The sequence below is a fragment of the Capsella rubella genome, unplaced genomic scaffold (genome assembly GCF_000375325.1).
Source record: "Capsella rubella cultivar Monte Gargano unplaced genomic scaffold, Caprub1_0 scaffold_3, whole genome shotgun sequence".
NCBI classification, from domain to species: domain Eukaryota; kingdom Viridiplantae; phylum Streptophyta; class Magnoliopsida; order Brassicales; family Brassicaceae; genus Capsella; species Capsella rubella.
Window position 1 is genome coordinate 11,633,243 of NW_006238921.1, and position 27,546 is coordinate 11,660,788.

At 32.5% G+C, this 27,546-nt stretch overlaps 5 protein-coding genes across 5 annotated transcripts; 3 read left to right on the plus strand and 2 right to left on the minus strand.

Moving 5' to 3' along the window:
- Positions 1 to 593: 593 nt before the first annotated feature.
- LOC17893165 (somatic embryogenesis receptor kinase 4) lies at positions 594 to 5,955 on the plus strand. The gene is made up of 11 exons (XM_006297177.2): positions 594 to 873; positions 1,269 to 1,410; positions 1,505 to 1,576; positions 2,317 to 2,460; positions 3,093 to 3,161; positions 3,272 to 3,343; positions 3,423 to 3,499; positions 4,180 to 4,308; positions 4,391 to 4,732; positions 4,978 to 5,372; positions 5,464 to 5,955. The coding sequence occupies exons 1-11, from the start codon at positions 792 to 794 to the stop codon at positions 5,785 to 5,787; spliced, it is 1,848 nt and encodes a 615-aa protein (XP_006297239.1). The 5' UTR covers positions 594 to 791; the 3' UTR covers positions 5,788 to 5,955.
- Positions 5,956 to 10,362: 4,407 nt separating this feature from the next.
- Positions 10,363 to 13,859, plus strand: LOC17893406 (aminotransferase ALD1, chloroplastic). Its single transcript, XM_006297587.2, has 10 exons — positions 10,363 to 10,453; positions 10,548 to 10,573; positions 10,860 to 10,930; positions 11,048 to 11,164; positions 11,701 to 11,763; positions 12,313 to 12,417; positions 12,508 to 12,558; positions 12,644 to 12,964; positions 13,056 to 13,262; positions 13,454 to 13,859. The coding sequence occupies exons 1-10, from the start codon at positions 10,383 to 10,385 to the stop codon at positions 13,793 to 13,795; spliced, it is 1,374 nt and encodes a 457-aa protein (XP_006297649.1). The 5' UTR covers positions 10,363 to 10,382; the 3' UTR covers positions 13,796 to 13,859.
- Positions 13,860 to 14,093: 234 nt separating this feature from the next.
- LOC17891191 (non-specific lipid-transfer protein-like protein At2g13820) lies at positions 14,094 to 15,509 on the minus strand. The gene is made up of 3 exons (XM_023786520.1): positions 15,128 to 15,509; positions 14,987 to 15,022; positions 14,094 to 14,407 (listed from the first exon to the last, which is right to left on the minus strand). Exons 1-3 carry the CDS (start codon positions 15,456 to 15,458, stop codon positions 14,250 to 14,252), a joined length of 525 nt encoding a protein of 174 aa, XP_023642288.1. The 5' UTR covers positions 15,459 to 15,509; the 3' UTR covers positions 14,094 to 14,249.
- A 1,161-nt stretch (positions 15,510 to 16,670) lies between these two features.
- LOC17893908 (3',5'-nucleoside bisphosphate phosphatase) lies at positions 16,671 to 19,222 on the minus strand. Its single transcript, XM_006297655.2, has 5 exons — positions 18,823 to 19,222; positions 18,169 to 18,293; positions 17,771 to 18,082; positions 17,274 to 17,443; positions 16,671 to 17,184 (listed from the first exon to the last, which is right to left on the minus strand). Exons 1-5 carry the CDS (start codon positions 19,105 to 19,107, stop codon positions 16,772 to 16,774), a joined length of 1,305 nt encoding a protein of 434 aa, XP_006297717.1. The 5' UTR covers positions 19,108 to 19,222; the 3' UTR covers positions 16,671 to 16,771.
- A 2,064-nt stretch (positions 19,223 to 21,286) lies between these two features.
- On the plus strand, positions 21,287 to 23,861 carry LOC17892562 (c-Myc-binding protein homolog). The gene is made up of 6 exons (XM_006298762.2): positions 21,287 to 21,480; positions 22,555 to 22,675; positions 22,808 to 22,880; positions 22,994 to 23,042; positions 23,364 to 23,487; positions 23,576 to 23,861. The coding sequence occupies exons 2-6, from the start codon at positions 22,658 to 22,660 to the stop codon at positions 23,681 to 23,683; spliced, it is 372 nt and encodes a 123-aa protein (XP_006298824.1). The 5' UTR covers positions 21,287 to 21,480; positions 22,555 to 22,657; the 3' UTR covers positions 23,684 to 23,861.
- Positions 23,862 to 27,546: the final 3,685 nt, after the last annotated feature.

Here is a 27,546-nt window from a genome sequence, read left to right on the forward strand (position 1 = left end):
AGTGTTTATAAAAGTTTTGAAATGATTTACCAAGGTTATAAGGGTTTTAAAAGGATTTAGAAGTGTTTGTAAATGATATAAAATAATTTACAAAATCTTTAAAAGGTTTACTAAAGTTTATAAAGGTTTTAGATGACTTTTAAAATAATTACAAGGAATTTTAAATGTTTTTCTAAAGGTTTTAGATTTACAAGATTTTTTAAAAAGGTTAAGAAATTGCGGGAAAATTATGGTGGAAATTTTTTTTTGGCTGAAAAAATTAGAATATTCATTTTATAGAGTAATTTAGTCATTTTGTATTTATGATATTTTTGAAAATAGATACCAAATGAAGGTATTTGTAGCATGGTAACCTAAAAAATGTTATTTTTGCAAATCCCTTTGTAATTTTCACATATAATTGCAATTTTGTTTAATTTTTAATTTTTTCTTTGCGATGGTTAAAAATATTAAGCAGCTTTTTATTTTTTACTTTTTGAACCAAGGAATTAAGCAGCTTTATTCTCAGTATATATATATGTTTGCCTTTTCTGGCCATTGCCATCATCAGTCTTTACTCTGTTCCAGTCTTCTCGTTTCCTCTGGTCCACGATAGTATCGATTTTGGGTTCTTTCTAAAATGTGGTCAAATTTCGAATACGCGTTACAAAGAAGAAAGCTTTTCTCTTGTTTCCTTGGTCTTCGTCAACGAGTGAATCAATCAACAAAATGGTCCTTGCTAGGTTTAATAAACCTTGCTAGGTCATCACCTTCTAATGGGTTTGCTTTTACTCTGATGACAAGTTGGGAAGATGGAACAAAGATCACTCCTTTGCTTCGTTTGGCTGATTCTACTGTTAGTTTTTACTCTCAGAGCTGCTGGAAACACTGAAGGTTCTTCCTTTTTCCCTTTCTTTGGCTTCAAACGAGTAGTGCCATTGATGAGTTTAAAAGAGAGAGAGAGAGAGAGAGAGAGAGAGAGAGAGAGAGAGAAAGAGATTATGATTTTGGTGTTGTTAGATTTCGAAAGTTCATAACTTTTCCTTTTCTTTGGTTACAAATGATTAGTGCCATTGATGGGTTTGAAAGATATATATAGAGAGAGGATATGATTTTGGTGTTCGTTAGATTTCGAAAGTTCACAACTTTTCCCTTTCTTTGGTTACAAACAATTAGTGCCATTGATGGGTTTGAAAGAGAGTGAGAGAGAGAGATTAAGATTTTGGTGTTGTAAGATTTCGAAAGTTCATAACTTTTTGGTGTGTTGTTTGTTGTTTTGGGTGCTTTAGGTGATGCTTTAATTGTGCTGAAGAACAATTTATCACCAGCTGACCCTGCAAACAATGTACTCCAAAGCTGGGATGCTACTCTTGTTACTCCATGTACATGGTTTCATGTTACTTGCAATAATGAGAATAAAGTTACTCGTGTGTAAGTTACTCTCTGTTGTTGCCTTCTCTCTGCTGGTTTTTGCTGAATGAATCATTCAAGCTTTTGACAACTACTGTTTAATGGTTTTTCTTAGTGATCTTGGGAATGCAGAACTATCTGGGAAACTGGTTCCAGAACTTGGTCAACTTTTAAACTTGCAGTACTTGTAAGCCATATCTTTCTTAAAGTCGATTACCTTTACAGGATTTCTGATTTTACTAGGTGTATAGTTTTTATGAATATGTTTCATTTTGCTTGTTTAAAACAACGGTGACATAATCTATTATCATTGATTTCCTGAATCTTGTCAATAATTTCCGTATGGAGAAATTTTTAGGTGTGCCTTCGTATTTAAAAGAGAATTGTGGATAATAAATTTATTTGCAGAGTCAAATGCATATGTGTGTGCGCTCCTGTGGTTGAGTCACTTAGATATTTCTTAGATTTATTGATGATATCTTTTAGTAATTGCTAACAATACCATTTTAGATCTCTTTAGCTAGGCTTTTTAAGCATTGTTACTGAAATCAGCATTGATACTGAAATCCTTCACAATCATCTTTTAATGTGTATAAAACCATAGCATTATGAAAGACAATTTCTTTTTTTAATTCTCCATGCTCCTAAAGTAATTAGATAAGAAACTGGAGAGTTTGGATCTAGTATTTATGTACACTCTACTGGTGGCCTCAACTCTGCATATTTGTGTTCCGACTGCAAAATGCTTCCACTTTCATGTATCTATAGCTCTCTAGTGTTCAAGACTACTGGGTATCTTGTTTGCCACATGCTTTAATACTTCCATTATATTTTCTGTAACATGAATTTCTGGTAAAGTAGTTTTAGAGATTTTCCAATCTAATAATTCTCTAATCACGAATATAATTAAGTAAAGCTAAATGACAGGGAGCTTTATAGCAATAACATTACTGGGGAGATACCTGAGGAGCTTGGTGGCTTGAGGGAACTAGTGAGCTTGGATCTTTATGCGAATAACATAAATGGTCCCATCCCATCGTCTCTTGGCCAACTAGAGAAACTCCGATTCTTGTATGTACCACTCTCCTTGTTCTCTTTATAGCTTCAGTATGCAGCTTCATTGTTTACAGTTTCAAAGTTTGGTTGTATTCTATAATTAAAAAAAATATTCGTCTAACATTCTAGCCTGAATCACGGTCTTGTGTAATTATTTCTGGTAGAGCTTTGGTACAGGCAGCCTTGTTTTACTACTCTTAATCAAGTAGAACTCCAAATTCTTTAGTAATAGTTTGGAATTTATTATTTCATCACATAAAGAAGTCACCCTGATTAACTGTGGAACATATACTTCTTACTCTGCTGTCATATTGGGATACTCAACTGTAGCTATTGAACTGATGACTTGAGTTGTATGTTACTGGTCCGCGCCTGTAAGAACGATGCTGGGTCCTATCAAAACTTCAGCGTACATGTGTAGTGTGAATGCTTCAGAAGTAGTTAAGAGGCTGATTGTACAAAATTCAACAAATGACTTCGATCATTGCCCTAAAAGTACTCGCAGTTGGATAAGATTTCAAAATAACATATGTTTCCTTTCTTATCATTTTTCTTTTATGTTAATATGTCGTATTTTCTGCATGATTGTCATTTTGAACTCTTTAGTGGTTAATATAAATGTTTGGCATTCTACTATATGTGGTCAGGCGTCTTAACAACAATAGCTTATCTGGAGGAATTCCAATGGAATTGACTGCTGTGCAGCTGCAAGTTCTGTGAGTGTAACTTTGTCTCTACTGAATTACTCTGTTCTACTGAATTACTCTGTTCATACTAGTTGGTGTATCTTGAGCTCTGACAAAGATGATGTCATTCTGAAATGCAGCGATATCTCAAACAACCGGCTCAGTGGAGATATTCCTGTTAATGGCTCCTTTTCTCTCTTCACTCCTATTAGGTTCTTCTTCTTGTTCCTAGCTATTATTCTTGATGGAGTGGTCAGAATGAACTACTAACTGTCTGAAGGTTATCTGCAGTTTTAAAAATAATAAATTGACCTCGCTTCCTGAACCTCCGCCTACTTCTACCTCTCTTACGCCACCACCACCTTCAGGTTTTAATCTTGGGCCTTCTATTTTCTTCTATTAGTTTTGATTCTTGTCAGTTCTTTACATTTTTGATGTCTAACTTTCTTCGACATTGGTATGTTTATTAATCGCATTTTCACATTTAGCCTGAGATTATTATGCTTATCGTTCTGGTTGGCACAAAAATACATTTTGAAAAGTTAGCTACATTTGTATGATACTGGACAGTATATTCTTTTTATATCTTGTATTTATTGACTGTTTCATGCTCTGTTTTTTTTACTATAGTATCCCGTAATATATTTGGCATGTCTTTACTAGGAATAATAACCTGCTAATGAAAAGAAGCTGACTTCTTACTAGAGTTGTTAATATTTTTCATGATCGGTGTTGAAAAAGAAAGTATGACATAGAGTTGAACTGGGAGCTTGACTTGGTAGAAACAGAAGTTCATGGGCATTGCTGAAAAGCGAAAAAAATTATGAAACAAGTGTGAACTTGCTAGTTTGCTAAAGTATAAGTAAAGGAGGGTTAATAGACACTGTAAAAAAAATATTTGATCTGAAAATTGTATAAGCTCTTTCACATTTGCTCAAACGTTCGACTTGGTTTATGATTCAACAATATTTCCCTAGAACTCCTTAGTGTATGACATAATTGCAATTGAGTTCTGTATTAACAATTCTTTTTAATCTCCTGCTCTCAGCCAGACCAATGACTGCAGCAATAGCAGGGGGAGTTGCTGCAGGGGCAGCTCTTCTATTTGCTATTCCAGCGATTGCGCTTGTTTGGTGGCTGAGAAGAAAACCACATGACAACTTTTTTGATGTACCTGGTTAGTCAACTCTCTTCATCTATTTTTCCATTGAAGCTTCTTTGGCTGATTTTAATCTGTTTCGATTAACCCTATTTTGCAGCTGAAGAAGACCCAGAGGTTCATTTAGGACAACTCAAAAGGTTTACCTTACGTGAACTGTTAGTTGCTACAGATAATTTTAGCAATAACAATGTATTGGGTAGAGGTGGTTTTGGTAAAGTGTATAAAGGACGTTTAGCCAATAGCTCTCTAGTGGCTGTGAAAAGGCTAAAAGAAGAACGTTCCAAGGGTGGGGAACTGCAGTTTCAAACGGAGGTTGAGATGATAAGTATGGCCGTTCATAGGAACTTGCTTCGGCTTACTGGCTTTTGCATGACACCAACTGAAAGATTGCTTGTTTATCCCTACATGGCTAATGGAAGTGTTGCTTCTTGTTTAAGAGGTACCTCATTCTCCTTCCAGTTTCTTCAATCTTTCATTCGATTGCATATACATACCTTAGGCGGTTAAAGTTTGCTCTACTCTCCAGCTGCTGCATAAACGTTTTGGTCAACCTGCTGCATAAGAATGTCTTAGCAGTCAGTATCTTAATAAGATTTTCTGATCAGTGATCACAATAGAGTTTTGTATTAACTGGAAAATGCGTCAATTGGTAAATATCTTATCTTTGAACCATTTCTTGTTTAGAACGTGCTGAAGGCATTCCAGCACTTGATTGGCCAAAGAGAAAGCATATTGCTCTGGGATCAGCAAGGGGGCTTGCATATTTACATGATCATTGCGACCAAAAAATCATTCACCGTGATGTGAAAGCTGCGAATATATTGTTAGATGAAGAGTTTGAAGCTGTTGTTGGAGACTTTGGGCTTGCAAAGTTAATGAATTATAACGACTCACATGTGACTACTGCTGTACGGGGTACAATTGGCCATATAGCACCTGAGTATCTTTCGACAGGAAAATCTTCAGAGAAGACTGATGTTTTTGGGTACGGGGTTATGCTTCTCGAACTCATAACTGGACAGAAAGCTTTTGATCTAGCTCGGCTAGCAAATGATGGTGATATCATGTTACTCGACTGGGTATGTTTTTATGGTTTTCCCAGCCAGCTTATTGAGTTCAAAATTGTCATTTTGGAGTGAATAAGAGTATTTCTTTTGTGGGTGTAATCAGGTGAAAGTGGTTTTGAAAGAGAAGAAGTTGGAAAGCCTTGTAGACGCAGAGCTTGAAGGAAACTACGTGGAAACAGAAGTGGAGCAGTTGATCCAAATGGCTCTGCTCTGCACTCAAAGTTCTGCATTAGAACGTCCCAAGATGTCAGAGGTAGTAAGAATGCTGGAAGGAGATGGTTTAGCTCAGAGATGGGAAGAGTGGCAAAACGAGGAGATGCAGACGCACGATTTCCGTTATCCAGCCTATTCTCATGCTGGCACTGACTGGCTCATCCCTAATTCCAATTCCCTTATCGAAAACGATTACCCCTCAGGTCCAAGATAACCTTAAGGATCATGTCATGTGGGTTCTTCAACAAGTATATAGATTGGTGAAGTTGTAAGAAGCAAAAACCCACATTCACGTTTTGAATATTAGTACACTAATTAGCTCTACGATACTTTCTTGGCCATCCACTTACATTAAGCAAACTATTTAAAAACCAATTAAAAACAACATCACCCGTCTTCTTTCCTATTTAACCATTGCAGGATTCATCATGACATGAGCTATTGTTCATTCAGCTATATTTTGTTTCATTAGAGATTACAGTCCAGAACAAAATGTTAGATGATAAAGAAGCTCGCCTAACCTTTGGTACTATTGGGAAAACAAATCTTGATTGAACCCATATTTTCATAAGAAATACAATCAGCTCATGGAAAAATCTTATGGTTTTGTTTGTTAATAACTAGGGATGTTAATATGGGCAATTGATCACATACAGTAATATGGAATGTGGTCTTGTTTGGGGCATGGTTGCTACTTGCTAAAGATCATTTTTAGCAACTGAGGTATAACATATTGATAAAGATAAACGAGTAAAGTGGTGAAAATAATTATATAGCAACATCTATAATTTTAATTTTCTTACATTTTGGCCCTCATAAGTACAAGTTCTAGCTCCACCATTGCACCAAGATCATCAAAAGGAATCGTTGTGATCGCTAAAAAATTGGAGAGACCTTTAATTTTGTCTTCTTATAAAATTTGCAAAGATTTTAAAAGAGAATTTTCAAATTTTAATTATAGTCACCGATGAGTCGTTTAAACCACATATTCACATTTTCCGTCAAAATCGTAAAATTAACTTTGTCACCAAAACAAAAGTTTTCTCGCAAAATTAATCTTCAAGTTCAAGTTAATGATTCTGTATATGTAATTACAAGCTAGACACATGTTAATTTTCCTTATGCATTCTATTTAACAAGATGTTAAAGTTAAACTTTCAAGATATGGGCACTTTAATTATTGCTTTGTAACTTTCACAATGGTAATCACTAATCACATTTTGTCATCACATGCCCCATGAAAATTGCCTTGTCCTCCAAAAAATTACTTGATTTACGTATACGAATTTTATTGTTCCTTGTCTAATATCTCTAGAAGAAAAAATATTTCCACAACTCCTAATATATATATTTATATATTTTGTCGTCACCACAACTCCTAATAATTAAAACTCAAGTTTTAGAGTTTTCGTGTTCAATGAGGAGTTTTCCTATCCACATTGTCAAATGCTATAATAAGTTAGAATTATTATTTTATTTCTCTTCCTATATTTATATATAAATTTTCATCACAATTGGGTGGACAATAAGATGTGTTGAGTTTTCTATTTGGTATAGTCGTAAGCCAATAAAAACTATATTCTTCTTTATAAATTTTTATTATTGATCTCTTTGAGAAATTTTCTGCCAAACTTATTTTAATATTACACATTGACTTATTTTGATTGATCTTTCTTTTGATTATATTGACTTTTCACATGAAAGGAACAAAACCTTTGTCTGATTTAGTTTGGACAGTCAAGGTGTGTTATTCTTATTTTTTTGCGATTCGCATATATTGACGTTGAGATACATATATATAAGTCAAGAATTTTCAATACTTTGTGGCAAAAACATGAAGGTTTCTAAGAGTCTTCTAAGTCATTTCTTAAGCACGTTCATACGTGACTTCTCTCATATAGATTAAGACAACAAGAATTTGGTCCAAACTTTGTCTGATAATTACTTAGGTACTTTGTATTCTGCCTTAGTTATGGTGAGTGGTGAAATAAGGAATCTCGTTACTTTGGTGAAAGAATATTTCTTAGGACTTGTCGAATCGAAAAAGTTGCCATACTTTATAAAGCTTGTACTAGTATACGCCTGATGGTGACATGCATGCTCTTAAGAGTCATATTGGTTTTGCACTTTGGTCTGGTTGTACTAGCTAGAGCCAATTGTCACATAAATATATAAATGAGGTTACGTGTGGAATCAAAAATTAGGTAGCTAGCTAGCTGTTATTAGAGTTAATTATATCACGCGTTAATATGTAACACCCCGACCGTCATCTTTTTAGTGATATGTTCATTTTCAGCTATGAATCCATCACTACAAAGAATTGAGTTAATTGTATCACTTAAATTGTATCACAAATTTAAATGATTTTATTTTAAATTACTTTTTCATAAGTGAAGCAAATAAATATATTTTAACATCAATTATATCAACTGATTTTATAATTAATTAATTTGCATCAATTAGTTAAAACTGATTTAATTTTTATTAGATTGTATCAGTTTTACTAAATTGATATAAAATATATATTTGCTTCATTTAGATAATTGATGTATGTATTATTTTCTGAAAAAATCGTTTCTTAAACGATACAACACTACTGTCAATTAAAAAAATGATGTTAAATTAAATTATTTAAAAAAAAAAAGACTAATTAGAAACAAAATCGATCATCGACACATAATTAGACCTAGCTAGCTATTTGTATCTCTCTTTCTCTTAGATTTTAATCACAGATGGGATCCTTTTGATCTTACCCTGACCAGTTGACATCAACCAGTATTGTGATTATTAAAGGAAGCTTGCACGTGAGATTTACCTCCCCTATTTTCAGGTTTACAAGCAACAACATCTATCTTCTTGTTAACTCGATCAAGTAATTAATTTTTTTAAGGCAGGCTTGTGATTATTGATTTATAAGAAGAAGAAAAAAATATCTCAGAGGAGATTATTGATTTATGATCGATAGAGAACATTCGTTAATGATGTTATTTTGTTTGTGGTTTTGGCTTTTATCTGATGAGTGTGGGGAGATGCATCTTTTTTTTTTTATGTCTCACGTTCTTTTATTAGGTCTATTAGCTCATACATATCCGACGATCGGTTTACTATGTCTGGGATGCTTAAATACTTGTTTATCGACTGTACAAATCACTACATAATATTTTCTTGTGTTTTGGTCTCACTCACACAGTTCCGACAATCACTTCTCGTAATGTCACCCATCCTTGGATTATTCCAACATAAACACGATTAATTGTGGAGTTCTATCAAAATTCCTAACCAACAAAAATAATACATTTTGGTAACATAGATGACCAAATCAATTCATTTAAACTTTTCCGTAAACCAGGGTGTCACAGTGCATGAAAGTCCAAACACATGCATTGAAATCATCAACCACTAGCTAGGTCCGATCGAAGGAACCGTTGCACAACTTACTCGTGGGAGCTCTTCACGTACGTGATCAAAAATGCATTAACGAAGTCAGTCATGCACTGAATATGACACTGATGCTTGGGAATCTGAATGTTAGCCTAACTCCTATACTAAAGGTTGCTTCGTCGTAAATGTTGAAGTATTTTTCTAATGTGTTATTACAAATTCACAATTTTTTTTTTGTCGGCACAAATTCACAAATATAAAGATAGTTTAAGTTTAAGTTGTTGTCGCGTCAATATCGTTATATCTTTTTAAAACTTTCCGTTTATATTCTTACAATTTTAGCTAAATGACATAAATGATCATGTGTTGCTTTGTCATTTGACATTATACATTTTTTTAAAAAATATTCCTTCCGTTCTTTATTAAATGATTTTTTAACTTTATATTTTTTCTCTAAAGTAGACGATTTTCTAACAAATCTATGCAGAATTAATTAATTAGATTTTTATTGATTCTAACAATTTATATTATGCGGATTTTTTTTTCTTAATGGTTGATTGTGTCAAAGTAGTTATTAAATGATGTTTTAGTTTAAATATAAACAAAACAAAATTCAAAAATTTCTTAATATGTGTGTACAATTCTAACAAAATAATTTAAATAAGAACGGATGGAGTATCAATTAATTATATCCAACTAAAAATAATTCATAGATAAGTTGTCAGAAAACATCAAATTAAATGAAAATTTCTTGGTACTTCAAACAAAATCTAATACCTCTATTTTTGTAATGACCTAATAAATTTATCATTAATTCACCCAAAAAATAAATTAAATATGTAAAAAAAATACTCCCTCTGTTCCACTATATATATTAGATGTTTTAGACTTTTCTTTTTGTTCCATTTAATTAGAGTTTCTGAAGTTTCTATGTAAAATTTATATCAATTTTAATTGTTTATAACTATTTAAATTTTGCAGTATTCTCTTATATTCGTTAAATTTTTATAAACAAAAGAATATTTATTATTTCTTAATCTTTCAGTTTTAGCTAAAAACTCTTATAAAATAGAACATAGAGAGTATATATTATCTCTAAACCATCTAATAAATTGGAACCATGGAGTATATTAAAAAAAAAAAGATAGTTTCTCAAAAACAATGTTAATATATTATATTTGTCCAACATTAAGTGGACAATATGAAGACATGGTGTGAATTCATCTGACTTACTAGTCGTGCATGTATTGGCTGCCTTAGAAATTTCTGCACTCTATCCACTTGAAGGTGACACATATATACACATTTTAATAGTGGTCATTGGCACTTGCTTCGAGTATATATACATGCACGTATCAGATCAGTTTGTATTATATATTTCCTACATTTCTCTGAATTGCTTTCACACAAACTTGGAAGTGATCAAGAATGGTCAGTCTAATGTTCGTTGGTTCGGCCTCAAGCTTATGCTCTTCTCCATCAAAATTTGCCAAGGCTAGGTAACTAGTTCATTAAAATTATAATGCGAAGATACATAATCCGCTTGTTAATACACTAACTAATCAACTTTTCTTCTTTTTTTTTTGTCTATAGTTTGGACTTCGAGATCAAGAAACTAGGTAAAGTTTTTTCACTATGAGTCTTAAAACTGTGAGAAGAATATATAGTTTCATCTTGTTAAACGTCATCGCTTCATCTTGTTCCCACAACTTCTTGGCCTCGTTAAGTAGATGAATCGAAAATTTGGTTTAATTATCATCTTATGCTTTCATATATTTTTTTTATCTTTTGCCATAAAACCATACACATACAATTCAATTGTTTGGATTGTAACGTAAACCATTTTCATTTTTAATGAAATATTTACATTTTTATATTTGGTTATGCTAATGCTTCCTTGCTCAGGTGGTAGCACAACAAAACTTGTTCGTAACGCGAATTTGGAGAAACTAAAGAACAACTATTTGTTCCCTGAAGTAATTTTCTTAATCTTCTTATCTTTCTTGATTTTCCAAAATTGTAGTATTACAATATTTGAGGAATATTCATATTTAATTTAACTAAGATCGTTTTGTATTATGTTGTAAAAATAGATCAATAGACGTAAGCTTGAGCACATTGAAAAGCATCCAAATGTACAAGTGATAAGCCTTGGGACTGGTGATACAACAGAGCCTATACCAGAGCACATAACCTCACACATGTCTAAGGTATATGATATATTCTTTTGTGTGTGTTGTGTATTGTGTTAAGCCCTAAAACTTAAGGATGATCACCAACGTGATATGAATAACCCATTGTTACTTACATGAATGCTTAAACTATTCCACACTCATACAAATCTTCTTCGTGACTTAGCCAACTCAAAAGTCACATGTCGTCCTCTTCTTGATTTTTCAAATTTTTTTGAATTTGTCGTCGGTTTTGTTTTCATGCAAAGAAACTATCTTTCTTCAAATTTTGTTTTAATTGTCGTCGACGCATGTGTTGGCCGTTTCTAATTTTGTTTTGTCTCTAGCTAATAGCATGGTTGGTCGTGTATATATATGCATGTGCATCTCTTTTGTATGTATATTAATAGTATTTATTAACCAGTGTGACTTTATATATAGTGTTACATGATTAAATCATGTATATAGGCATTGAACCAAAGAAGAGAAAATTTAATAATGTTCTATGTTTTAAATTTTGTTGTGCTTCTTAATTATCAGTTAGTAACAATGTGTGTCGGATTTTGATTGTTCAGTTTGTACATGGCCTATCGACCGTAGAAGGATATAGAGGGTATGGACTCGAACAAGGAAATAAGGTAACATGATATATCTTCTTTTTATTATACAAGCTAGTTAAGTATTGAGTCACTACAAGCAATTATCGGTATTTTAAACATACGGAAAACGCTATAATACTGTTTACATAGCGGATTCATCAATGCTATATACGGTAAAACCTCTATAAATTAATAATGTTGGGACCATGAAAATCTATTAATTTATAAAGGTTTTAATTTATCGATAAATTAATAATTATTAATTTATAGAGAGATTTTTCTAATTTGGAAAGTTTTTCAAAAAAATATTTTAAAATAAACTCTAACAAAAACTAATGTGTCTATATATACATATATTTATTTACCAAAAAAAAAAATATATATACATATATTTTGAAAATTTTACCTAATTATCAATTTATAATATTGATAAGACTATATATTTATAAAGGATTTTCAAAAATATTATTATCTTATTATTTATTGAAATATGTCTAAAATTATACATAGAGAGTATTAATTTATAGAGTATTAATTAATAGAGGTTATACTATTGCTAATCTTTGTATTGAATATTTTTTTTTCTAGACCCTGCGAAAAGCTATTGCTGAAACGTTTTATAAAGACTTGGATGTAAAAAGCAATGAAGTTTTTGTATCAGATGGTGCACAAAGTGATATTTCTCGTCTTCAGGTATGCATCTAGTTAGCTAGAGAGTGTTTTATTGATATTTGATATATTCTTTTGACGTTTTGGCTGATTTGAGTTTTGAATAATCTTTAGATACTCCTAGGCTCCAATGTCACAATTGCTGTGCAAGATCCTACCTTCCCGGTAATGTTTTATGTTAATGTCTTCACTTGTTTAGATGAGAAGCTGTTTTTGTTTTGTCTCTTATGCTTCTTTGTTGTGGATTCAGGCTTATATAGATTCAAGTGTGATAATGGGTCAGACTGGTCATTTCTATGAATCAACCAAGAAGTATCAAAACGTTGTGTACATGCCATGTGGACCGAACAATAGTTTCTTCCCTGATCTGAATATGACCCCAAGGACTGATGTTATCTTCTTTTGTTCTCCTAATAACCCTACTGGTTATGTAGCATCAAGAACACAACTACGTCAACTAGTTGATTTTGCAAAGAGAAATGGTTCTATTGTTATTTTTGACTCTGCTTATGCTGCTTTTATCGAAGATGGTAGCCCGCGTTCTATATATGAAATCCCTGGTGCTAGAGAGGTGAAATGAGTTTACATATTCTCATCATATATATGATTCCTTGTGTGTTTTTGTTTTGTTTACATTAATCATATTACTTTCTTTGCTATAGGTCGCGATTGAAGTTTCATCATTCTCCAAGTTTGCTGGTTTCACCGGTGTTAGACTTGGTTGGAGTGTCATCCCTGATGAGCTCTTGTACTCTAATGGTTTTCCCATTATCAACGATTTCCATCGCATTGTGACCACTTCTTTCAATGGTGCTTCAAATATTGCTCAAGCCGGTGGACTAGCATGTCTTTCTTCTGGTGGCCTTAAGGTAATAAAATTTTATAGCATTTGCTTACAATATGTTATAAGTTACATGTGTACTCTAATAGTCTCTAACTAATAAGCTAGTTTTTGGTTAAGGGTCTATATATAGTATGGCATATATGTTCTTGATTATTACATTTTTGCTTCGTTTTATACGACTTTCTATTTATGTTTTTATGGGTTAAAACATGACAGGAGATACGGTCGGTGAACAATTACTACAAAGAGAACAGGAAGATACTGATGGACACTCTTATCTCACTTGGCCTCAAGGTTTATGGTGGTGTAAATGCTCCATACTTGTGGGTTCACTTTAAAGGATCAAAGTCATGGGACGTTTTTGCTGAGATCTTAGAAAACACTCATATAATAACAGTACCAGGATCAGGATTCGGACCCGGTGGAGAAGAGTATTTGAGGATTAGTGGGTTTGGAGGAAGAGAAGACATTGTTGAAGCATCAAAGAGATTGCAAAATTTCTTTAACACACGAACCAAATATTTTACTTATATCTCTTCCACTTCTAATGCCAATTAGGCTAAACACTTCTCGTGTTATGTTGATCATCTAAGATCATTATACTATAATAACCTCTTGTACCATGGTGTAAATTATTGAAATAATAAGAATTCTCGTTTCTACGAGATAACTTTAGAAATTTCCTACTAAAATCTTACCATGTACGATTTTCTATACGAAAAATGTATGTTTCCTACCATTTTCTTACAAAACTGGATGTACGAAATCGATTATTTTCTTGTAGTACGGTACCATATTGTTAGTCTTTTGTTCATAATGTGGTGTTTGTTCAATGAATATTTTTGCCAACTCAAAATGTAATAATAATATAATTTTTTCTTAGAAACTAAAATTATGAGAGAATTCTCAGTAGAATTGATACATGAAAGTTAAAAGTGATCATCAACACCAAACTCTTCAGCTACATAGCAAACAAAAAGAACTCAAGAGAAGCAATTAAATTGTATAAGGCTCAATAGAAAGAAGAGATGAGTGCCATGAAAATGATAGATGCGAAAGACACAGAGAGCAAGGATGCATCTGAACTCCTCGGGGACTGAATTGGAGACGCCGCCGCATTTGCTCTGCTGGACAACTCCGGTGCACCTGCTCCGGCCGTAGGAGCTAAACCTACATCCAAACCCAAAATGCTATGTAATTAACATATGTACATTAATAATTAAGACAAAGAAAACAAATTACTTATTTTTATATTTTTTAATAATAATCTTTAATGTACTTGGTTTTTCTTACAATCAAAATCATACTCCATTTAAAACCAAAATGCTAATTCACAAAGTTTTCAATTACATTACTATTTAAGAACACAAAGAGAAGATCACCACCTATTTGGTTATGTTTGTAATAATCTTTAAAATTCTTGTATTATAAGGTGAAGTTATGCATTTTAAAAGATAAAACCATTTATATCACTACAAGAAAACTGTCCATTTTCAACCATGAATTATTGAATTTTAACATAAATTCGTCAAAAACGACCATGAATATGTCCATTAATATATATTTTTTACCAAAAAAAAAAAATCAATACATATATATCATATCAAATTACCAATTATCATTTATAATTTCTTATCTAAAAACCGAACCAAAACCAGACAAATCAAAATTCTCAAACTAAACTAAAAAAAAAAGATCGATCTATAATTAATAAATTCAACAAAATCAAAGCATGAGAGATTTACATACCAGGGGCAGTAGCAGGAGGAGATCCAGAGACAGAAACTACAAAAACACACAAAAAATTTATCAAAACACATTCAACAAAATATATATAAAAAAACCATAAAAAATGAAAAAAAAAAAAAAAAGAATCGAAAATCATACGACCACAACGAGCAGAAGGAGGAGCAGCAACTTTACAAACAGTAGGAAGAGAAGAAGCTTTAGACAAATCAAGAGTAACACCAAGAGAAGCACTGTTCTTGAATGCTTCACATAAACACTCTGGTCCTGTCCTAACCACTGTCTTGAGACCTGAACAACATGTCCCTTCTGGCTTCTCCACTGTACTACCACTTGTCACAAATGATAAGCAATCAGCCATGTTTAGTATCAACGACGAACAGTCCACTGCAGCATGAACTCTATAACCCGACAAGGTCAATGCGGCCGCGACCGCGGCGAAGATCATGAGGAGAGTAGTTGAAGACGACGCCATTGTGATGAGGAATGATGAATGCTCTTTTGGGGTTCTTCTTAGCTTTGAGCTTAATAAATGGACTAACCTTTTTTCATGTATTATTGTTTTTATTTTTTTTGATGTTTTCGCCGAAAGAGAAGACATGAATCATTGCTTTCTCAGTGTATTGATGCTTTATGGAATTAATTAGATTTGTTTATAATTCGGTCGTTATTCCAAATTTGTAGCATTTTTTCTTTTTAAAAGGTATGTATATTTATATTATAAAGGTTATAAAATGAAAAAAATACCAGATTTATAAAGGGACATAAAATTTGACCAAAAATATTATTATTATTTACGTCATGTGAGAAACAAAAATGTTTTTCTTTTAGTGGATACGGTTTATAATATTTATGAGGGTTAATTGATATAGGAAAAATATTAAAATGGCAAACCATAAGTAAAAGAATGGTAATTTTTTAGTTAGAAAATAATGTCGTTTTGACTCTCTACGGAAAGTTAACTTCATAATCGTTTTTGTTACAAAAATTTAATAATGTATCTAAAATGGCCAAGTCAACGAAACTTAACCATTTTTTCATGAATTCAACCAAATTTTAAAATTTCTTGCTTTTTCCGTCCAAAATTTGAAAATTCATGTTTTTTTGACATTTTTTACGTTCAGCCATTTGTATGAATTTTACAGCAAACGATTGAGTCCATTTGGACTTGTGTAGAACTCTTTCAATTTTCATGCTTTATAACCCAATTAAAAGATCACTCATTAAAGAGACTATGGTTAGTTAAGTAACCAAGTTTGAATCTACAAATTAAGAACATATTTATATACTTTTGTAACTATCAGAACCTGAAATTGACAGAACTATATCAGAACATTGTAGTTTGTATTTATCAAAGTGACTAAACTAAAAATCTGGTGGAATGTGTTATTGTCAGCAAATATAAATAAATTATAGGAAACAATGAACTGTAAACAAACATAGTGTAATGATGGGTGAGTGTGGAGAAAGTGCCATGAATGAATACAAAGGTGGCAAAAGAAATGAATGTAAAGTTGCAAATCTTTTCCTTTAATCACTCCTTCATACACTTTACATCACTACCTATCTTTTCTTTATTTGAAATTTGAATGACTTAACTCTTTCGATTTATTTAGTTTCAAAGATTGTCAAACCTTAGATGAGACTTTTGGATGTAGGCTTTGAATTTGAATCTTGCTTGTGTATCTTTGGTTTGTGACGTGGAGAAACCACAAATGTGTTGACAATATGTAGCATTGTTGGAGTCTTGGAGACAAGAAATTCTAATTCGTTAAGAGACTAAAATATTTATGGACCAACTGTGATACATGAACCATTTGAGGTGATTGGTACAAAGGAGAGCTTCGTTCTGAGAGTCTCAAACTCTTCATTTTCTCTCTCAACACTCGTTAACCAAATCGCTAGACATCGGTCTATCAGCTCCTTACCACAGGACCAAGCTGAGTTTCCTTTCAGAATCCTTGCCCGATCGAATCGTAAGATATTGGAGAGGTTAGAATCGGATGGTTGGTCAAGGAATGCTCTCATGGTTGCTTTAATGGCTTCACACCATATAGGACGTCCAAGGTTCAAGAAATCCTGCAGTGCTGTCATGGGAAGGTTAACGCTCCCTAGTTCTGATTCATTGCGTCCGCCTTTTCCATGATAATCTGATCCTCCTAGCTTCAGCAGACTGTATGTATCAGCCAACTCGCTGAACACTGTTCAATAAACATTTCAAATAAGGGAACCTAAATAGATAGATAGATTGACAGAGAGGGAGAGGAGGAAGGGATAGAGAGAGAGAGACCTTCTAGCTTGCCGTCACTTCTATAAACCTCGATCCCATGAAGTCCAGCATCTTTCAATCTTCTAATAACACCGACATGATTCTTCAACGCCCAAGGATGTGCAAGCACAGCTACACCACCGGTTTTGCATATAAGTTTTACTGCTTCCTCGGCCATAGGCTCGGTCCCTCTGCAAAAGCAGAGTGATACTAGTTTTAAACTACACCAAGGCTGATAAGATATTTGATCAAGAATAGAAGTCTATGAGTCTCTAACAATGCCCAGAGAAAGATCCCAGACCAATCCAAAATACCCCAAACTTATCTGCCTAATTTTTCTTTTAGCATGTTAGATCTTTAGTTGACCTATTCTAAACCCTAATATAGTTGGTGACCTGTCGACACAGTTTAAATCCACAACAATGCTCCTGCACTAGACTAACAGAAGGTTTATCATAAACACATAAATCAACAACGTTCCATAAAACCAGCCAAACTAAGGAAGAAGCAGAACTAACGTGGCATAAGCAGGTCCACCATCGTGTAAATATTTAGTGAAAGCTTGTCTTAAATTCTCCACATATCCTGCTTCAAGAAGCGCTCTGGCTACATGCATCCTACCCGGAGCAACATCCTTGCCTGCAATCCTGGTGACATGTTCCCATTTTAGAGGTATCTTCAACTTATTCAATTTCAAGACCATTTCTCTCCCACGAACAAAACGCCCATCCCTTATCTTCACCAAGAAATCTTCCAACTCATCATACATTGCTGGACCCGAAGTGCCATAGTACGCAAGTATATGTACTGGCTCCTCAGAACCAGAGTCTCTAGATTTCGGCAAAAAATATCTATCAGTTAAATTCATATACTTTGAGCAAAGAAGTCAGAATAATTTAAATCAAGCCTACAATACCTCAAACCAAATAATGTGCTGATCTCAATACCCGGAATGATCTTCACACCGAATCTACGTCCTGCTTCAACTGCTTCTGGAATACCAGCCATTGTATCATGATCCGTTAGCGAAAGAACTTTCACCTACTTTGATCACATTGAGAAGCATTCAAATCCTTGATACCATGCCATCAGAAGTTCCAAAGTAAACTCATGCACAATTACGAAATCAAAAGTATAGTTGCTGGACTAACATAAACCCTTTGTTTCATTCCCCACATCCTACTCCAGAATACAGTACAGAAGACATAATCACCAAAAACAACCGAAGCAATGAACTTTGAGCCCACTACAACTGAGGTACAGAAGCTATAATCTTTATGGTCAAACATAAACCCTTGTTTCATTCCTACGGACTACTCCTAAACATAAACATAAAGCAATGAACTTTAATCGAGCCCACTACACAGAGGCACAAAGCTATAATCTTTATGGTTAAACTCAACTTAATCGAGCCCATTTAACATTCTCATCTGCACAATCTGATCACACCAATACCTAATCTTAAGGGCATCTCTAAAAACCCCTAATTCAGATCTTTCTCCTTATTCATTCATCCATCAAATCAAATCAATCAATTCAAAAAAAAAACACACAAAATCTGGAAACTAACCCCATTGTTATAAGCCCTCTCAACGAGCTTCGAAGGAGATAGAAACCCATCGCTGCGATTTGAATGAGAGTGAAGCTCGAACACCAATTTATCTCCACATCTCAAAGAACCATTATTGATGGTAACAGCAAAGTCATCAGAGGAAGAGGAGAGAGATGGAGATGAACCTATGAAGACCCAATCGCTGACCGATTTGAATGCCTCTGTTTGCTCAGTGTTCATCTTCTTCTTGTTACCACTACCACGCTTCTTCTTCTTGTTCCGCCTCTTCTTTTCGTCACCCATTGTTGGAGATTATGGGGAGGGGAAAGTATAAAATGAGGAGGATGGGTTTCAGAAGCGCCGGGGAGGTCTGATCGTCGGAGAAGATGAGTGAGAGAGAGTCGAGAAATATTAACAATTCTAATGAGAATATAACAAATGGAAAATTGTCATAAAAATTCTAAACTTTCATATTTAAGACCATTTAATCATTTGAACTTTAAAACAGTCATTCGAAATTTCTAATTACATAGTTTGTATTGATTTTTCCGTAAAATAGCTAAGTTTTGCTGACTTTGCGGATTTAAACACAATTTTTAATCTTTCTTTAAATTTCAAAGATTTTTTTTTGGTAATCGAAAAAAAAAAAAAAAAAAAATCTTTAAAATTTAAAGAAAGATTAAAAGTTGGGATTAACTATTTGTGAGTTATTTCCGTTTAGCTAAACGATCATGTTTTTTAAACAAAGAAACGACGTCAGATTTTCCACGAGTCCATGCCATAGCAACAATTCGACAAGAGTTAGAGAGAATTTGTGGATTTTTCAAGGGTTAGAGATTTAGATTTTGTGAATTTGTGAATCGATTTTGGGATTAGTTTATTTAATTAGTTAAACGACGTCGTTTTCTAAAACATCTCATGAATAAATACCCCGTAATTGAGATTTTAACAAAGAATAAAAATGCCGTGCTTAAATCGACGAGGTCAACGAAACTTAACTATTTTACGGAAAAATGAACATAAACTGTGTGATTATCATGACTTTTTCAAAGTTCAGAATTAAATCGTCCCAAATTTGAAAGTTCGGGATTTTTATGACATTTTTCCCTAGAACAAATGGTCCCATAGAACAAATATGCACATTTTCTTCCCAAAAAAAAAAAAAAAAATTTAGGCCATATCAAACTTTCTAAACACCATTGTAATATAGCAAAAATAGTGAATCCAAAAATTCAAGCTTTCATCTAACTTAAATACTTTGTGTGTAAACAACCCGTAAGAAAAAAATATAATCATATTTATGTAAACTCAAGCCCGTTCAATCAAATATATGTAAACTGAACCCCGTTCAATCAAATATAATCATAGTTGGAAGCTAGCCCTGAGACCAATTATCCGACATCCGTGATCCCATCTGGGATCCGTTCCGATCCGCTCCGAAAAACCGAGTATCCGGATAGGGCGGAGCCGGATCCGGATAGTGAAATAACAGATTCGGCCGGATACAGATAAAGATACGGATAGTGGAAAGTTTTAAACCGAATATTCGGATCCGACATTTTTTAATAATTTATTATTATTTTTATTAATATTTATTAATATTAATATTATATAATATATTTTTCTTATTTTTATATATTAAAAAATATTTTTCTTATTATTTTTTAAAATTAATATATTTTTATTTTAATTTTAAAATATTTTTTGATAATTAAAAAAAAAATAATGATAATACAAATGTCTGGTACACGGATATCCGGAATAACGGATCTGGAGCCGGATATTAAATATACGAATCCGGATATCCTGAAAAATGCCGGATATCCAGCTTCGCCCCAGGCCTTCTGGAAACATATTAGTCTTATTTATTATGGTTTTAAACCATTGTTTAGAAATTTATACCCGATTGTGACGTTGTACATATTTAATAATATATGTCTTGCGGTGAAAGCCCAGTCAAGACCCATAAGGTGGAGCCGAAATTATACGATAATGGGATGGGCCTTAGGCCCAAGGAGAGTTCAGCGTGAGTTGTTGAGATAATCCGGGAACTGAAGCAGAGAAGGAGGAGGCGAAGATCCAGGAAGGCGAAGCGTAGATCGCGTGCTGATTGGGTCTATAAAAGAAGTGTGTTTACGATCTGTAGAAATCATCTTGTAATCATTCGAAAGAAGTAATACTCATAAATATAAAAGTGTATTTTCCATCTCGAGTTCGATATTTCATTATTCTAGATCCGAGAGCTTAGCCCAAGTTTTGTTCCCTCTTTTAAATCTTAGATAATTAACCTAGTAGGTGAAATTCAACACCTACATATAATAATATAAAATTTAAAACAAACAAGATCATATAGATATATTTAACTTATACAACTAATAACCATAATTTTAACCATTATATATACGGTTATCACACGTACGATTAAGAGTGTCAAAATAACTAACCCAACTCAATTCAACTAGGTAATGAGTTTAGTGTTAAATGGGTAACGACTAACGAGTTGATTCAACTCATTTGTTTAAACCGCAATCGCTTCCGATTTCTAAAGCTTCACTTTTTATTTTTCGCTGCCATTGACGAGCTTCAACAGATCTGACCAGATTCACAACTCCAACCACAACTTCTGACATTGCTTCGTCTCCTTCGCGTCTCGCCTGAAACAATTTCAAGAGCTAGGTAAATCCCATTTTGGGTTTTAGATGTCTTTGTTATAGTTGAGAATAAAGATAGATCCTTTGAGATCTCTTGCCATCGTAAGGGCTTTATGCGTTAGAACGAAACAAAAAAAAATCGAAACTTTGAAACAAATTCTTAGAGTGGGACGGTTTAGGAACTTGAGGAGGTTGAATGAAGAAGATGGTTAGAGTAGAAAGGTTGTGTTCTGAATTAGTTTGGTATAGTGGGAGCTTGGCTCTGTTTGATTTATCTCTGAATTGAGCTGAAATTTATGATTTGTCTTAACAAAGCTGGCCATTTGTTTCTCGTTTGTTAGTTAAGTAGATGAATTGTGTGATAGAGAAGCTGCTTGAGAAATTTATGGATCTGTACCACTGGATTTGGAGTGGAAAGATAGATCCTTTGAGATTCTTTGCCATCATAAGGCTTTGTGCTTAAGAATATATCGAAATTTGGGTAAAAGAGTTCTTAGAGTGGATAGGTTTAGGAACTTGAGAGGTTAATGAGCTGATGAGATATGATATATTTGGAATGAACAAGATGGTAGAGTAGAAAGGTTCTGTTCTTGGATATAGTGGGAGCTTGGTATAGTTGAAGCTTGGCTCTGTTTGATTTATCTCTGAATTGAGCTGAATTTTATGTTTTGTCTTAACAAAGCTGGCCCTTTGTTTCTCGTTTGTTAGTTAAGTAGATGTATCGTGTGATAGAGAAGCTGTTTGAGAAATTTATGGATCCGTGCCACTGGATTTGGAGTGTAAAGATAGATCCTTTGAGATTCTTTGCCATCATAAGGCTTTGTGCTTGAGAAAAAAAATCGATATTTGGAAAAAAGTATATAGAGTGGAATGAGATGTTGAACTTGAGAGGTTCATGAGCTGTTGAGATATAATATATTTGGTATGAAGAAGATGGGAGAATACAAAGGTTTTGTTCTCAATTACTTGGATAATGCGGGAGCTTGGCTCTGCTTATGTTATCTCTATGTTAAACTGAATTTTTATGTTTTATCTTAACAAAGGTATGATCCTTAGTGTGTGTGATGATAGAAAAGTTTGTGTGATTTACTCTTTGCAGGATCTAAATAGGTCCAAGTTTGTCACCCGGCTGTAGAAAAGAAGAGGTTTAATATAGAGTTACTAGAAAAAATATCGTCTTTTGCGTTTTCACGAACAAGGCGATGATGCGGTACAAAGAGGTATAACTTTCCTTAACCTAAATTGAAGTCTGTTTTTCTATTTCTGAAACTGGTGATGTTCAGTTAAGTTATTTTCCTTCTGTCAGATTCTTTTTGAGTCGTTGAACTTATTTTTGTGTCTGCATGAATCAGGAGAAAGAGGTAAAGAAGGAAGCTTTCAGGAAGTATCTGGAGTCAAGTGGAGTTCTTGATTCACTCACCAAAGGTATAATTTCTATTTCTGTTGTAAAGTGCTTATCATTATTGAATCAGCTGTTCTTGCAAATAATTTGCTACTCTTTTGTATGTTTTGGAACACAATGGGGGTTTTGAATGTAGTTCTGGTTTCTCTATATGAACAGAACGACAAGCCTTCCTCTGCTCTAGAGTAAGTTTCTTATTTCTCTATATGAGCAAAATAACAAGCCTTCTCTCATGAGGTTTTTGAATGTAGTTCTGTTCTTGCAATACGATTCCTTTGCCAATCTCTTATGTCAATCTTCGATTAGTTAATCTCCAAGTACAAGTTCACGAGTGCAGATTTAAAATATCGTTTATGGACTATTACCCTAGCGGTTTATGTATATATATATCAAGTTGGTTATGTAAAATCTTGCATTCTCTCGCAACGTGATCCTTTAGTTTTAGTTTTCCGGAAACCGTAGTTCTTCAGTTAAATATAATATGTTTCTTTGGTTTTCTTCTTCAGATTCATTCAACAAAAGCTAGGTGGTCCATCTGTTTCTGAGTACGAGAAGCTTCAAGCTGAGAAGTCTGATCTGCAAATAAAGTACAATGAGCTTTTGGCTAAACATCAAGAAACTCTGAGAGAGGTATTGATCAGGATTGTTTAGTTTTGTCATATAGAAAAGCAGAACTGTTCTGTTTTGTCTTTAACCAATATATGGTTAACGTTTGCAGTTAGATGAAGTGAAGAACTTGCAATCAAGAAACTCTACCAAAGATGATGCAGACCAACCTGAGACCTTTCAAGACAAAGTCACGACTCTTGTCACTCATCAACATTAAAACATTGTCCTTGTTGTACATGTAGTTACTATATTTCTCCATCTCCATCAATGTCATTTCGGTTTTCTATACGTGCATACATGATTTTTTTCAGGGCACAGTGAACATTTTCTCGATGTGTCTGGCTTCAGTAATTCAATTTAACACTAGGAGAATTCAACTTTGTTATTCTTCCTAATTTTGCAGTATATAAAATCGTCGTTAGAAAAGAAGAAAAAAAAGAAATCGTCGTTAGAAATTCATCAAAAAGTTTTGTCCAAAAAAAAAGAAATTCATCAAAAAGAATATTTTATTTTATTTATTGAAATAACTCCATTTCAATTTTTTCATTTCAAATTAATATCCAATAAAAAGTTAAGATTGAGTAGTCATTAATTATATACATATAAATAGAGAAATTCCTTGGGATAGCACATTTTAAGTTTTTTTTTTCTTCTAAAAATACCACAATTTGTTTTTTTTTTGGGTCCAAAAATACCATAATTATTTTTTCATTCCAAAAATACCACAAAAAAATTTACTTTTCCAGAATTACCATAAACATCAAAATTAGATTTTTATGTTTAGGTTGACTATTTATATTTAGGGTATAGTTTTATGGGTAAGTCTAGTGTTTAGGAATTATAAATTAGTTTGAATCTTAACAATGTTAGCTTTAATTTTTTGGTATTTTTTGAAAAAAATGTATTTTAGTGATATTTTTAGAAAATAAAACTCATAATCCAAAATAACCATTTTAGTGGTATTTAAAAGAATTCACCTATAAAATAACTTATTATTAAATTTAACAACAAATTATCTTCTCACCAAAAAAAAACAACAAATTATCTTTATTAATTATTAAGAGAAAGAATATTTGTAGCTAACCTATCACTAATCAATTTGATCAAATTATTAAAATCTATCGACGATAAATATGGCTATGTGGATGTGGTTAATTTTTTATTAAGGTAGTTCTAAATCGAAGAAAATAAAAAATTATGTTTATATATATAAATAAATAAAAATTCTAAACCGTCGATATTCGAGGAGAAAAAGGAATTAAAATCTACCAAAGAAAATTTAACTACATTTTTTCGGATTACCCAAAAAGAACAAGTTACTACTTTTAGAATTTAATTTTGCATATATATACATGTGTGTGTGTGTGTGTTTTCATATAAGCTTTTTAACTTTAAAAAACAAAACCTATCTCTAGACAGAAGAATCACAATGTCATTTTCCAAACTCACTATCTTTTGTGTCATCCTTATTTCCTTGGCTAGCCTTCATGAATGTAAGTTATATATATAAGTTTGGTTTTATTGTTCATTGTTTATCATAACCACCTTTATAATCACAATTAAATGCTCCAAAATCGTTTCTAATGATATTTTTTTATAATATATATAGGTAATTTCTTTAAAGACCTTACCAAACCACCTATAAAAGATCCATGCTATAGATCAAATAATAACAAATATTGCTGTAAGGATTTGCGTCTGCATCATTCGTACGCATGCTCTCCCACCTTAGCAGAATGTAGGAAAAATATTAACATAAATTTTTGTAATCCTTATGCAAAGAAGAACTAAGAACTTTGACGAATTAATTTCATACATTTACTCATAACTCAAGTTGTAAAATTTAATCTGAATTTACCATATACGATTATGTAATGCAAACTAATAGAACTTATTTGACTTATTTTTTAATCTGGTATGTGTACTTAAAAATTAATTATTTGATAGAAAATTAAAACATAATGTATTCTTTGATTTCAATTTTCTTTTGTGACTTGAAATTATTTATTCGATTTGCTTCTACTTCCATTCTTTACCTCTTGTATGTTTAACCTAAGTTACATAATTTTTCCGGGCACAATAATCATTTCTTTGTTGAAAATTACAATTACACCTACTTTTTCACTTTTTAATCACACATACCCACTTTTTTTTTGCTAGTTATATACGTTTATAGAGTTAAATGGGACTAAATAATCCTTTAACTAAAGAAAGAAAATTTTGGTTTGATCTTTTTGTAATTTCTCATTTTTTTATTGTCGCCAGTTTTTGCAATTTCTGAGAAGCCTCAAAAAATATATTTAAGAAAAGAAAAAAAGAAAGAAAAATAATAATAATAATAATAATAAAAGGTTCCAACTCCAACGCTGAATTCCAAAAACCTCATTAATAAGCAATTGAGCCTATTCTTCATTAAGACAAGTTCTTCACATAAATACAACAGCTACATCAACCAAACAACGACACATCTTCTTCTTCTTTGTTGTTCAAGTATCCATATATTATCACTAATATGTTCGTATTCAAGTTTAAGTGGACATATTATTATGGGTACAAACTACCACAAACTGCTTAATTAGACCAAAGAAAAAGATTTATGGTTTTCGTAACTGAAAGATCAAGCAAATTATATAGGGAATTTAATGATAAAAACCTCAACAATGCGACATCCATTTTTAAACCCTCAATTACCTTTTTAGTAAATAAAACACTGAACTAAAAACCATTAATAAATTTAACCTTCTGCCTATAAAAAAAATTAACACCTTTAATAATCTCTCTTCTACTCAATCGAAGTTTGTTTAATTGAAACGAAACCACTAAGCATTACTTTTTAAATACAAAAACAATTTTTTTTCCTTAAAACCTCTCGTTTCTTATAAAGTACGTCAAATAGAACACAAAAAAAACTCTCAAATCGTGAAAACTAAAACCTCATAAATTCCAAAATGTTGAATGGATAGTGAAATAGAAACTAAAGTAGGCTTAGTAGGCAAATGAGACAGAGTTAATCGAGGGTGAGGCACATAACTAAATTCGAAGATGAATGACATTAACTCATCGAGTCACCTTTATTGAGTGATGTATTGAGAAAACATAAGTCTATTTCATCTGGTTTGAATTTTGTAAAATGTTGTGGTAAGTCGAATTCTTTTTCGACCAAGATGATAACAAAGAATTTGATAATGCTGTCAAGATATTTGAATCATTGGAGCTCCCGAGTGACACGGATTTTTATTGTAATCCTTATGCAAAGAAGAACTAAGAACTTTGACGAATATTTATATGTACCAAATAATTTCATACATTTACTCATAACTCAAGTTGTAAAATTCAATTTGAATTCACCATATACGAGTATGTAATGCAAACTAATAAAACTTATTTGACTTATTTTTTTATCTGGTATGTGTATTTAAAAATTAATTATTTGATCGAAATTAATACATAATGTATTCTTTGATTTCAATTTTCTTTTGTGACTTGAAATTGTTTATTCGATTTGCTTCTACTTCTAATCTTTACCACTTGTATGTTTAACCTAAGAGCACCTCCATTAGTAAACTTCTAAAAGAATGCTTAACAACATTTCATTAATAAAGATTGATTAAATAAAATTGTCTGAGAGAGAAAGAAGTATAGAAAGAGAAAGAGATGAATATATATATATATATATATATATTTTAATAAAACAGTGCACAACAGTGAATAATTGCCATGTGTTTTTAAGCACCCCTAAACTCAGCTTCTATAATCCCTTAGTTTAGGCTCTTTCCTTACCTAATTATTCATTTTTGATTTATTTTGTGTCCATAATAAATCTATGAACCTGAGAATGAGCAAGTGGGTTAGTGGTTCTCACCTCTATTGTCTTCTCACCAGGGTTCGAGTCCGGGTCCCTCTAAGAAAGAGATTTATAATTTGTAGTGATGTCAAAAAAATAAACCTATGAACCTCACTAACAACCTCCCTTTGGAGGTGCTCTTAAGTTGCATGATTTTTCTGGGCACAGTTATCATTTCTTTTTTGAAAAAATATATTTATACCTACTTTCTCACTTTTTAATCACACATACGTACT

Coding starts and splice junctions, on each gene's coding strand:
- LOC17893165 (XM_006297177.2), top strand. CDS start 792: ATGGAACAAAGATCACTCCTTTGCTTCGTTTGGCTGATTCTACTGTTA. Junction 1,577..2,316: donor CTTTTAAACTTGCAGTACTT/GTAAGCCATATC, acceptor GCTAAATGACAG/GGAGCTTTATAGCAATAACA. Junction 2,461..3,092: donor CTAGAGAAACTCCGATTCTT/GTATGTACCACT, acceptor ATATGTGGTCAG/GCGTCTTAACAACAATAGCT.
- LOC17893406 (XM_006297587.2), top strand. CDS start 10,383: ATGGTCAGTCTAATGTTCGTTGGTTCGGCCTCAAGCTTATGCTCTTCT. Junction 10,454..10,547: donor TCAAAATTTGCCAAGGCTAG/GTAACTAGTTCA, acceptor TTTTGTCTATAG/TTTGGACTTCGAGATCAAGA. Junction 12,418..12,507: donor GTGATATTTCTCGTCTTCAG/GTATGCATCTAG, acceptor AATAATCTTTAG/ATACTCCTAGGCTCCAATGT.
- LOC17893908 (XM_006297655.2), bottom strand. CDS start 19,107: ATGGGTGACGAAAAGAAGAGGCGGAACAAGAAGAAGAAGCGTGGTAGT. Junction 17,444..17,770: donor GGTGGACCTGCTTATGCCAC/GTTAGTTCTGCT, acceptor CTGCTTTTGCAG/AGGGACCGAGCCTATGGCCG. Junction 17,185..17,273: donor AAGTGACGGCAAGCTAGAAG/GTCTCTCTCTCT, acceptor TTTATTGAACAG/TGTTCAGCGAGTTGGCTGAT.
- LOC17891191 (XM_023786520.1), bottom strand. CDS start 15,458: ATGGCGTCGTCTTCAACTACTCTCCTCATGATCTTCGCCGCGGTCGCG. Junction 15,023..15,127: donor TCCTCCTTCTGCTCGTTGTG/GTCGTATGATTT, acceptor GTGTTTTTGTAG/TTTCTGTCTCTGGATCTCCT. Junction 14,408..14,986: donor TCCTCCTGCTACTGCCCCTG/GTATGTAAATCT, acceptor GTTTGGATGTAG/GTTTAGCTCCTACGGCCGGA.
- LOC17892562 (XM_006298762.2), top strand. Junction 22,881..22,993: donor TCTTGATTCACTCACCAAAG/GTATAATTTCTA, acceptor TTTTGAATGTAG/TTCTGGTTTCTCTATATGAA. Junction 23,043..23,363: donor AAGCCTTCCTCTGCTCTAGA/GTAAGTTTCTTA, acceptor TTTCTTCTTCAG/ATTCATTCAACAAAAGCTAG.